The 12,099-nt window shown below is 48.5% G+C and overlaps 2 protein-coding genes across 4 annotated transcripts in view; one reads left to right on the top strand and one right to left on the bottom strand.

Annotated features, from left to right (window-relative positions):
* Positions 1 to 6,082, bottom strand: part of C2CD3 (C2 domain containing 3 centriole elongation regulator) — a 66,861-nt gene extending 60,779 nt beyond the window's left edge. For all 3 annotated transcript variants that reach the window (XM_075414805.1, XM_075414814.1, XM_075414823.1), the window contains exons 1-6: positions 5,944 to 6,082; positions 5,566 to 5,814; positions 3,967 to 4,124; positions 2,522 to 2,721; positions 1,861 to 2,078; positions 871 to 1,003 (exon numbers count right to left, since the gene is read on the bottom strand). In XM_075414805.1, coding sequence (XP_075270920.1) covers positions 871 to 1,003; positions 1,861 to 2,078; positions 2,522 to 2,721; positions 3,967 to 4,124; positions 5,566 to 5,814; positions 5,944 to 6,004 — 1,019 coding nt within the window. In that variant the 5' untranslated portion in view covers positions 6,005 to 6,082. The remainder of the gene's footprint in view (positions 1 to 870; positions 1,004 to 1,860; positions 2,079 to 2,521; positions 2,722 to 3,966; positions 4,125 to 5,565; positions 5,815 to 5,943) is intronic.
* A 124-nt stretch (positions 6,083 to 6,206) lies between these two features.
* Positions 6,207 to 12,099, top strand: part of PPME1 (protein phosphatase methylesterase 1) — a 40,962-nt gene continuing 35,069 nt past the window's right edge. Inside the window, exon 1 of the mRNA XM_075414793.1 lies at positions 6,207 to 6,435. Within this exon, the coding sequence (XP_075270908.1) occupies positions 6,338 to 6,435 (98 nt within the window). The 5' untranslated portion in view covers positions 6,207 to 6,337. The remainder of the gene's footprint in view (positions 6,436 to 12,099) is intronic.

Below are 12,099 nucleotides of genomic sequence, written 5' to 3'. Positions count from 1 at the left end.
AAGAAGAGAGAGGGCTTGAGAAAGACAAGCAAGATGTTTATAAATGATGTTCTGTCAATTTTTTCCTGGAAAGCTCAAAATCATTTTCTTTTAAACAAATTGGAACAGTTTGAGCAGAAGTAATTTAAACTGTGGTTGCAACAGCATCACTGACCGCCAAAGACAACGACGTTATTTTCCGGTTTATGGTGGAACGAAAGGGATTGTTAATCTTTTTCCAAAAGTAAGGAATTGAAGTTTCTCCAGTAAAAACCACGTATCTGTCTTAATACTTCCAAATTTCAAGTATGCTGAACTGAGAACGTTTACGAAGCCTAGTACCAACCAAAGTTGGAGTTACAAATTGAAAAGGCACAAACACTCTTTTTTCTCCAATCTACTAAGATAGATCATATGGCAGAAGATAATGACTATTAATTCTGAGAACACAGTTATAGATGCAAATTTTCATGGGTATTTTGGCATCAAGAGATGCAATCTAGAACATGCGAGAGTACTCAGTTTATGCCACTAATTACTTACATTTCTTTGAAAACCTGTTCCGTGTGATGAAGTATCATTTAATTTGCTATGTTCCTTACATTACTCTTATTCCTTACCAACAATTAATATTTCCTTCTCATATAACTCTGTACTAAATAAAAATATACTGCGAAAACAAATTAAAATCAATGACTTAAATCAAGGCTTACCTATATACTGATTAAAATCAATTCACAAAATTTAGGCTTTTATTCACAAGTAGAAATTAATTTCCTATTTGAATGAGAATCCTAATATCACATGAACTTCAGTATTTAAAATTTTTCTGAGAAGGCCTCAAAATTCATGGTTTGGAACTTAATCTCCCTTCCCCCTTTCCAAGCTCACTTTGCTGGTGCTTTGAAATCATCTCTCTCTATAAAAGGAGGCACTTCATTCAGCTCAATCTCCATGTCCGGGCTAGACTTCATTGCAGAAACAACCATGGCATCACGGAGTTTATTGCCTTGATCCAAAAGAGCTGAGAAATAAGCAGAAGGATTCAATCTCAGCATTCAAATGCAATTCAAAAGCGATGTGTAAACACAATCAATGTGCCAGCCACAGTCAAGAAACTTCTGTTTTCTGCTGTTATAGAGATCCTGACGTGCTGGAGATGAAGTGCATGCTACACACCACAAAAGAGATAGCACAGCTGGGAGCGAGTGAGAGCAGTCCTCCATCAGTCTCCCACTCAGAGCCGTACAAATAACCAAGTCAGGCATTAGAGGGGCATTACTAAGACAGAGCAGTGAGGTTCATTTATGGAAGAGTAGCTTGTCACTTAAGGACATCTCAACAGCAGTCTAACTTTAGGTCTTCTGTGTAAATATAAAAAATAACTCAAATGACAACACGTATGGAAACATGCCCCGCTCTGATGCTCATCTGAACCCAGCCTGGGCGGACTGTGATCTAAAAAGGATGCTAACTGGCAGGTGACAGAAATCATTTTCCATCTGCAAACGCCAATGGCATAGCAACCCTCCCAGGACCTATCTGAACGCGAGCGGCACCTTCGATGGCCATCTCGGAAGACATGTCAACGACTGAACAGTGGGTGAAGCTGAACTTCCTCTTCTTTCGCCCCTCCAGGTCCGACCCCGGGCATACTGCTCGGACAGCATGTTTTGCCTGATCTGGGTACTCAAGCCACCTTCCACAAGAGTAAATCAGTACTGAAAAGACCTTTTTATTACCATTTTCTGTTTTAAATAATATAGTGAGAACGTGCAAAGTATCACTTTTCCTTAAGTCTTTATCTCTAGATAGCCACCTGAAATATATAAAGGACTATTTATTGTGAAATCTAAAAGAAGATGCCAGTTGCATACAAACCTGAAAGCAGGTCTTTTGCGGCTGGGTTATGCAAAGAGAGCACCCGCGTGTTTGTTCGAGCAGGTGCTTCAGAACCCGTGCCGGTGGGAAACGACACTGGCTGATTTGAAGGATTCACTTTCAAACCTTCATCTGGTAAAATCAGACGGTGATGAGAAGCAGAAAAAGCATCCTTTATGTTTTCAGAGTTCTCTTCAAAGAGCAAATGGTCCTTTCCTCTATTGATAAATGAAACATTATTTCACTAACAGCTAAAGTGGATCGGTAACGGGATTCAAACCTCTTCAAACTCTCCCTAGAACTGCAGCTGCCCCCCCTTCAGTACACCCTTCAAAAAGAAAGGCGACACATTATTTTAATGACTCCTCATCTTCCACTTACACCATCAGGAAGAGCTCAAGCTGTAAGCAAAAGCTTTGTAGCACCTCTTGTGTCAACTAGCATAGCTTGAACTAAGTCAGTGTAGGATGGAAATTTATATCAGATGAGAAACTGTCCCTGTAAGCTCTGAAATGCCAAATGTTCTGGATTTCATACAAAAATGAGCCTTCAAAAAGATCAAGTATCCCATAACACGCAAGCGTATAGCCATTACTTAAAAAAAGCAAGTGAACTGCAAAATAAACCAGAATTTTGGCATGGGGGATGGAGGTAAAGATACCTGGGAGTTGTGGCCCTGTCATCGTTAACGGACTCTTGGTCAGCAACAGTCACCCGTGTTTGCCTGGACTGCTGCGACGGAGCAAGCAGCTGGGGCTTGCTGCTTCCCTGAGCAGCAGTGATGTCTAAACTTGCATCTGGGGCTGGGACAGAGCTGCTGGTGTCGTACAATGCTGGCAGAGGTTCTAGAGCAAGCGACACCTGAAAGGCAGAATGTGAAAACAGTATTTCGTTCTTTTCTAAATTCAGTGCAACACATACTCTGTTCAACTTTACTTGTCATTGCTACGGAAAACCACTGCTTTTCTACACAAAGGAATATTTGTACCACGCGGTTCTGCAACATCACAAAACTCTGGCATATTTACAATTAATTCTCTCACATTCCATGTTTGCAAATCACAGGCAACTATCTTTCAGCATCAATTGTCCAGAGCCAGAGCTGAAAAACAGAACCCCACCTCCTTAACCCTAGATGTCAAAATCTTCTACCATTTCAGCGCAGTGAGGCTGTGGAGAAGTGTCAGGACTGAGTATCCGTTTTCAAATGCGCTGTTACAGAACCACAGAATGGTAAGGGTTGGAAGTGACCTCTGTGGGTCATCCAGTCCAACCCCCTGCCCAAGCAGGGTCACCCAGAGCAGGCTGCACAGGACCTTGTCCAGGCAAGTCTTGAATATTTCCAGAGAAGGAGACTCCACAACCTCCCTGGGCAGCCTGGGCCAGGGCTCTGTCACTCTCAGAGGGAAGAAGTTCTTCCTCATGTTCAGACGGAACTTCCTCGGCTTCAGTTTGTGCCCGTTGCCCCTTGTCCTGTCGCTGGGCACCACTGGAAAGAGTTTGGCCTCATCCTCCTGACACCCACCCTGCAGATATTTGTAAGTATATATTAGGTCCCCTCGCAGCCTTCTCTTCTTCAGGCTGAACAAGCCCAGTTCCCTCAGCCTCTCCTCGTAGGACAGATGCTCCAGTCCCCTCAGCATCCTTGTAGCCCTCCACTGGACTCTCTCCAGTAGCTCCTCATCTTTCTTGAAGTCGGGAGCCCAGAACTGGACAGAGTACTCCAGATGGGGCCTCACTAGGGCAGAGTAGAGGAGAAGGAGAACCTCCCTCGACCTGCTGCCCACACTCCTCCTAATGCACCCCAGGATCCCGTTAGCTTTCTTGGCAGCCAGGGCACACTGCTGGCTTATGGTCAAAACTCTCAGTGTAGAGACTACAAATTTTCTTTATCAAGCTGAACTACCAATGCCACACACGCTTCTGAACGGAACAGAGTCAACACTGTCAGTATTAATTTCTCGTTTTGCTACCTTAGCTCACGAATGCCTTGGAGAGAGACCAGGTCTGCAGCGCACCCAGCACAGCTTGATCCTGGCAGCCCATCGCCCCAGTCAGCGTTACAGCAATGCAATTTGTCACAAAGAGCAAAGACATAAGGACTACCTGCAGCTCTCCTAGTTTATCAGATGTGGGTGAAACTATGGTGAAAAACCCGTCGATCGGATGGCTGGGAGAGAGCTGGGACAGTCCGGTGATCTGCACTCTGCCAACTGGAAGATGGTCAAGTTTGGTCATTACCTCCAGGACAAGCACACCCATATCTGCAAAAAGCAGGAACGGCTTCGTTTCAGTCTCACACAACACAGTCACAGTCAAACATAATTAAAACTTTTTTGTTAAAGTGACAGAGATGCTAGAGGTCGACGTAATGTTGTATCATGAAATTATCATAGGAGACAGCAGGTAAAGAAGCGTTATACTAAATTATGATAAATAAACACAAGATTACCACAGAATGACTGCTTATTGATAAAGGGTAACAGTTTTAAACTGAAAGAGCGGAGATTTAGATTAGATATAAGGAAGAAATTTCTTTATCATGAGGGTGGTGAAACCCTGGCCCAGGTTGCCCAGAGAGGTGGGAGTTGCCTCATCCCTGGAAACATTCCAGGCCAGATTGGACGGGGCTCTGAGTGACCTGATCCAGTTGAAGATGTCCCTGCTCATGGCAGGAGGGTTGGACTAGATGGCCTTGAAAGGTCCCTTCCAACCCAAACCATTCTGGGATTCTACGAGTAGCAATAGCAGGCACAGGTTTTACAGACAGACTCAAGCTTGCATTAATTTCCTGCACACCTTTCAGTAAATAAGGTCCCTGAACAACATTAAGTGTGGCCAGCAGGTCGAGGGAGGGGATTCTGCGCCTTTACTCCGCTCTCATCAGACCCCACCTGGAGTCCTGCGTCCAGCTCTGGAGCCCCCAACATAGGAAGGACATGGATGTGTTGGAGCAGGGCCAGAGGAGGGACACGAAGATGATCCGAGGGCTGGAGCACCTCTCCTACGAGGACAGGCTGAGGGAGTTGGGGCTGTTCAGCCTGGAGAAGAGAAGGCTCCAGGGTGACCTCAGAGCAGCTGCCAGTACCTGAAGGGGCCGACAGGAAGGATGGAGAGGGGCTTTTCACAAGGGTGTGTAGTGATAGGACAAGGGGGAATGGCTCTGAACTAAAAGAGGGCAGATTTAGATTAGAGATTAGGAAGAAATTCTTCCCCATGAGGGTGGTGAGGCCCTGGCACAGGTTGCCCAGAGAAGCTGTGGCTGCCCTCTCCCTGGCAGTGCTCAAGGCCAGGTTGGATGGAGCTCTGAGCAGCCTGGTCTGGTGGAAGATGTCCCTGCTGATGGTAGGGGGGCTGGAACCAGATGATCTTTAAGGTCCCTTCCAACCCAAACCATTCTATGATTCTAAGATTCATTACAAGCTCATGTGAGTATCTTTTTACTCCTCAAGCCCTTAGAACACCAAAATGCCTATCGAATATGACACACGTAACACTGAAAAACATCTGATCTTGACACAGTGGCGACTACAGAAGACTTTGGTAGTTTGCAGACCTGAGCACTAAACCTGACTGCTAGAGAGACCGACGCCAGCAACTCCAGGCTGAGATCAAACGCCTCCTGAAGCAAGAAAACAGCCTTAAAAGCCATAAGTGGAAACAGGACGAGGGGTTCCTTGGCGGGTAAATAACTCCTGGGTCTACCTGCCAGGTAGGCAGCGAACTGCCTGGGCCCGCAGCGGACGGTGTAGCGGGCGGTGGTTCTCCCTGCCGCTCGCCCTGGGTGGAAGACGGTGCCGTCGGAGGTTTCTCCCCACCACCTCAGGCGGACGAAGGCGGCGGGCGGCCTGGGCCCCCTCCACACGACTCGGGAGACGGTGCAGCGGAGGAAGCAGCGCAGCGGGCCCTCCACGAGCGGCGGCAGGCTGGTGGAAGCGCGGACGTCGCCGATACCTGAGGGGACGAGGGACCGAGGGGGTGTCAGCGGCCTGGCACGACGTGAAGGCCCCCCCACCAAACGGCCGCCCCCCGCTTCTCCGTCCCACCCCGCGGCCTCTCCCTTCCCGCCCGGCAGCGGCCCACCTCCCCTCCGCCGGGAGCTCCCCGCCGCCGGGACGGGAGGCCTCGGCCCCCGCTGCCGCATCCCGCCTCGCCTCAGGCCCCGCCGCCGCCCGCCAACCGCCGCCTCAGCGGGAGCGGGACGCTCCCCTGCCTTGGCGCCGAGCCGCACTTCCGGGACTACAACTCCCGTCATGCACCGCGGCCAGACTGCCCTCTACGGAGGCGCGGACTACGCTTCCCAGAAGGCCACGGGAGGCGGGGGGGGGGGGTGCGGTTCCCGTGGTGCCGCGCGGCGGCGCTGTGAGGGGAGGCCGCTTCCGGTGAGGCGGCGCGGAGCCGGGCCGAGGCGGTCGGCGGAGGCCGGTGTGGGCGCTTTAGCGGTGTCTCGTTGTGTGTGGGCTCCTCGTTCGCCGTCATGTCGGCCCTGGAGAAGCAGCTGCACCTGGGCCGCCTCCCGCCGCGGCCCCCTTTGCCCGGTGGCGGCGGCCAGTCCGGCTCCAAGATGCGCATGGGGTAGGTTGGGGGGGGTGGGGGAGGTGTGAGGGGGGGGCAGAGGCGGGCACTGGGGGGGTGTGGGGGGGATACTCGTTGCTGTGAGCCTGTGGGTCTCGCTGGCAGTTTGGGGAGGGGGGCAAGACTCGTTATTGGGGGCTCTGGAGGGAGGGGCTGCTCGTTATTGGGGTTTCTGGAGGCAGAGGTGCTCGTTTTTGGGGGGTCTGGAAGCGGAGGTGCTCGTTTTTGGGGGGTCTGGAAGCGGAGGTGTTCGTTTTTGGGGGGTCTGGAGGCGGGGGTGCTCGTTATGAGGGGTTTGCAGGCGGGGATGCTCGTTATGAGGGATTTGGAGGCAGGGGTGCTCGTTTTGGGGGGATCTGGAAGCAAAGGTGCTCGTTTTGGGGGGGTATGGAAGCAGAGGTGCTCGGTTTTGGGGGGTTTGGAGGCAGGGGTGCTCGTTTTTGGGGGGTTTGGGAGGGGAGATGCTCGTTTTTGAGGTTCTAGAGGCAGAGGTGCTCGTTGTTGTGGGGTGTGGAGGCAGGGGTGCTCGTTTTCGGGGGGTGTGGAGGCAGGGATGCTCGTTTTTGGGGGGTGTGGAGGCAGGGGTGCTCGTTTTTGGGGGTGTGGAGGCAGGAGGTGCTTTTTGCTGTCAGGAGAGGGACCACTCTTGCGTGGGCAGGTTGGGGTGCCCTTTAGAAAGGGGGTGCTCTGTCCTGCATGGAGCTGGGGGTGTACTTTGGGGGCTGGCTTGGTTGTTGGGGGGATCTGGGGGCTGGGGTGTTTTCCTGCTGGGCTGTTTGAGGGTGGAGGTGCTGATTGCTGGGGGAGAGGGAACTTCACAGAATCACAGAGTGGTCGGGGTTGGAAGGGACCTCTGTGGGTCACCCAGTCCAACCCCCTGCTGAAGCAGGGTCACCCAGAGCAGGGGGCACAGGACCTCGTCCGGGCGGGTCTTGAATATCTCCAGAGAAGGAGACTCCACAGCCTCCCTGGGCAGAAGGGACCATAAAAATCATCTTGGTCTGAACCCCTTCCTCATTCCTGGGGGAGTTTTGGCAGGGAAAGGGAGACAAGCGGTTGGTTTGCTGGGGGTTAGGGTGAGGGGATCTTTGTGCAGGGCTGGCAGCCCGATGGAGGTGGCTGGCAGTGTGGTGGGTCTCCCTGGACAGTGACGTGAGGTGAGAGGCTGTCCAGCCCCCTTGGCTGGCCCTGCTGCATGCTGGATTGCTCACCAGTGCCCTGGGAGAGCAGCATCTGGATGGGGCTTCTCCAGCCTGGCAAGGAGGCAGGCGAGGGTGTCACTCCACGAAGAGCATCCTCAGTGCTGGGGGAAGGTGGCTGGTGCTGGGATTGCTCTTCAGCAGCACTTTTCTCCGAGTGCTTTTGCCATCTGTGTTTGAAGGGAAGGTCTAACGCGTCGTGATTTGTCTGGGTGGCACTTCAAAGTTGGTGGAAACATGGTTGGGAGGGGAGAGAGATACATTTAAATGTTATTTCTCAGCAGCAGACACTTATGTGAGCCCGTACAGTAGGTGAGCTCTGCCACGGGACTCAAGTCCCTCCTTCGGATGATGGAAAATCTGGGATAGTTCAGTACAGATGTCAAATCTTCGAAGCAGGGGGACATGTTTTGGAAACTAGGAGAGAAGATTGACCAGTGTCTAGCTGTGTGGGTGGCAACTAAAAAGGACCGACTGGACTGGAACAACCTGGCAGAAGCTTTATTGTTTAGCGATGAGTCAGAGGAAGAAAATGGGTTGCAAATGGGATGGCTTTGAAGGGAATTTAGTCATTTCACCTCCAGAGGTGTGAGGGAGAAGCTTGTCTTGCAGGCAGGTACCTACTTAAGGTAAAAGGAGAGCAAGATGGTCTTGCAGCAGGGTTTTGGCTAGATTGTGGGGAGGGAAGTTACAGTGGCAGAGCGAAGCAGAGGAAGCTGGTGATAATCACGGGGACTGGGGCTCAGGGTGCTGGAGGGAATGGTTTGGCAGCCCTGTGCAAAGGTGGGGAGAGCGTAGGTTTGAGCAGAACGACAGAAACATGGACATTTGGTTAAATCCAAAGAAAAAGCGTGTTCAGGGCTCCGTGACTTTTCGTACACAGATGGTTGTTAAAGGTACGAAAGCGGAGGTCTGGATTGTGACAAAGACGGGGGATTGAGCCTTTGGAGGAACGCCGGCCTCTGCGAGGTCCAGGTGTGCGCGGCACGGTTCCTGCCCGAGATGAAGCGCTCGATTTGGAGGATAAAAATATCCTGCAGTTCCTGCAGGAAAGCTCCTTTGCCTTGATGCGTGAAATCAGCTAACTGAAAGAAATAATGAACAAGACAGCTACTCCACTGTGACTTAAATAAACTGTTTAGGTGTTTATGCGTGGGAGAGGACTATTTCTCCCCTCATAAAGCGTAGTTTTGAACCATTTATTTCACATCTTATTACTTATAGTTGGATAGATGTAATAGAACTGACGTACTGAGTACATGAACTAATACTAACAGATCTTCATGAAATTCTTATTTCTTTTAGTATGAATTATCTTAAAGCTAAGCTTCACGGAAGTGTTTAATGGTATGGCTTTAGGGCTAAGCAAAAAAAGTTCTATTTAAAGTTTAATTGTACTTTCAGTATAGGAACAGGTGTAGAAATTAGAAAGAAGCAGTTCTGAATGACTTTCAGAGAGGCTTGCTCTCTCTCAGGACTGCTGTCTGCTCTCCCCTGTCTCTCGGTTATCTGGAATTGAGGGGTGGGACCGTGGGCGGTTGCCTGATGCTGTGTGGGACCGTGGGGTTATGAGCAAGTCGCTGAGCCACTTGTTCACCCGTTTGTGTTGTGGAGGGTCTCGTGTTCCACTGGACTGTGCTGAAGTGATACATACAAAGCTAGATTTAATGCTAAATTGATTATTTAATTATGCTGTCTCTCTTCAGGGCAGTTAACCAAGCAAACCCTTATGCTGTACAAAGTCTACCAAACACACATTTTTTCTGTTTTAGGTGAAGAAAGAAAGTTCTTACTTCGGCCTCTTCTTTTATCCTGTTTAACTTCAGAGTCTTATCCCGTGTGGTTATTTTTGTGTTGTGTTGAATGCACTTTATACTGGTTTCATGCATTGGTCAGCGCCCTGTCTAATTCTTCCCATACAGTGGTGCGTACACCGACGGCACTGCAACAAACACCATGACACGTTGCTTAGTATCCGTCCATTTTAAGCTTTTAGAAACCTGTTTGTCTGTCTTTGGGGGGTATATTAATGACTATTGATATGTATTACAAATACAGCCACTAATACAGTCTACTTACTAACCAAAAAGAGAAGTATCTTTCCTTGGAAGTGGAAGATTTTGCATCATTCTGTTAAGCTACCTCTGTTTTTAAAAGAATTTAATAAGATAACTTACATTAAAAGTTTTTATAAGAATGCAAATTGAAATGTGATTTTAAATTTAAAAATACTTTAGTTTTTAACACTGCACAGTTTTGACAGTTTCAGCTCTTAGGTAGACCTTTGAAATTTTACATAATTCCAGTGTGTCAGTAATTATATCAGCAATATTGGAATATCAGTAATTATGAAATGAATTCTGTATGTTCACATTTTAATCAGAACAAGAAAGTATGGTGTTATCTCTGGCAGCCGAGTCAAAATAACACACACACAAACTACGAACCTTTGCAATAACATTGTTTCTTTCATGTCACATTTCACTATTTGGTGCTTCTCAGCAAGTCTCCACAGATTACCACATTATAAGACAAACTCTTTTTTTTGTGGTTTTTCTTCCATTACCTGTGGTAGAAATTGAATGGTTAAGACAGTTAACTAAACTGGTAACCACCTTAACAATCCTGAATGGAGTCAAATTTGCGAAGATCAATAACTTGACTGTCTGAAATGTATTTAATGAAACTTATGAAAGAAAGAAGTTTCTAAATCCGGTCCTTCTGGATTCCTTATGTAGAATTCTGAGGGCAGGAAAAGGATGAGCAAGTTTTCAGAGTACGTCCTGTGGATATTTGTGCCTCGCATTGCTTGTTCAGTTAGGTGTTCCTGCTTCAATAATAAATATTAAAACTTCCAACTTTGGTGTTAAGGTGGCCTTAAACAGGATGAAGATCAGTTTGCAGTTTGCCTTGCTGCTGGTGTCAACTTCTGCCAGGTATTGCCTGGAGGAGAGTGTGTCTGCATGTTAAATAAAAAGTCAAAAATTCATTTCCTGCGACACAGGGTGATCCGTGCTCTGCTGCGAGACCTCAGAGTGTGTGAGCTACAGGAGCTGAGGTGGTTCTCATGTGCCTCTAATTGGCTGTGTTCCTGCAAAACAATGCCGTGCTGCGGGATGTGTTTTCCATGTCAGTGTTGTCGTCTCTGAAAATCCATCCTCAGGATAATTTTTATTAGAAAAATAGACAAAAGTAAAGGCTGTTAAGTTACTGACTTAATGAGGTGCTGACAGAATCCCCATGATATTTGTTGCTTCACTTACTCATTGAAGGTAAACACACAAATTACAATTGAACATTTCCAGGGATTTTAAAGTGGATTTTATGATGTACGCCTGTGGGATATTTTTGCATTTCAGTAATATTTATGCTCGTTAGTAGCAATCCTATATAATAATTTATATAATGCTTCCTATCTTGCCCATCTTCAGAGGGATTTTGCACGTTATCTGTTAGAGAAATTGTTGTCAAGGGAAGTTTGTTTTCAATTGTTCTATAATGCTATAAACCTCTTCTTTTTCCCCCTTTCAAATACTTTCTGAAAATGCTGATATAAAATCTAGTGTTGTGGATTCTGTGATCAAGAATTCCCCGATCCTTCCCCTTAGAAGCAGCGGGGAATATTTCATAATCGCGTTGTAGTTTCATGGCGCAGTTGTATTTTCGGTTTACTGCTCTGACATCGAGTAAATCCCTTTACGGGTGATGTCCCCGTTGCGTGAGGCACCGCACATCTGACATAAGAACGGCATCATCTGGAGGTGCTTGTGCCTTCAGCGTAAAAAGGAGACAAGAAGTGGAATATGGAGGCAACAAAGTACAAGTAATGGTGAGGTGAAGCTGTCATGCTGCAGACAGTTTTACGGTGGTGTGGCAAAGGAGGACTGGAAGGCAGATCTGGCAAGGGGGTGAGGTGGCTTTTTCAACAGGATGTTCTGTTGGAGAGTTCCAGCATTAGATGGAGTGCGGGTAATGGATGCTGGTATTAGTGGGGCAGCAGGGACTGTGGCTCAGATTTTTGCCAATGCTTTCAAATGCCAGAACTGCGTGGAACTGACTTCGTCGGCCTATTTCATAGACTCATTAAGGTTGGAAAAGTCCCCTAAGATCATCAGTTGCCAACCCAACCCCACCATGCCTGCTAAACCATGTCTGGAAGTGCCACATCTACACGTGGGATGGGGGACTCCACCACCTCCCTGGGCAGCCTGGTCCGACACCAGATCACTCTTTCAGGAAAGAAATTTTTCCTAATATCCAATCTGAACCTCCCCTGATGCAGCTTGAGGCCTTTGCCTCTTGTCCTGTCGCTGGTTACTGGGGAGCAGAGACCAACCCCCACCTCACTCCCCCCTCCTGTCAGGGAGCTGTAGAGAGCGAGAAGGTCTCCCCTCAGCCTCCTCTTCTCCAGACTGAGCAGCCCCAGCTCCCTCAGCCGCTCCCCATCAGACTTGTTCTCCAGCCC

Source organism: Opisthocomus hoazin, chromosome 1, assembly GCF_030867145.1.
Source record: "Opisthocomus hoazin isolate bOpiHoa1 chromosome 1, bOpiHoa1.hap1, whole genome shotgun sequence".
NCBI lineage: Eukaryota > Metazoa > Chordata > Aves > Opisthocomiformes > Opisthocomidae > Opisthocomus > Opisthocomus hoazin.
This window is presented reverse-complemented; position numbering and strand designations above follow the sequence as displayed.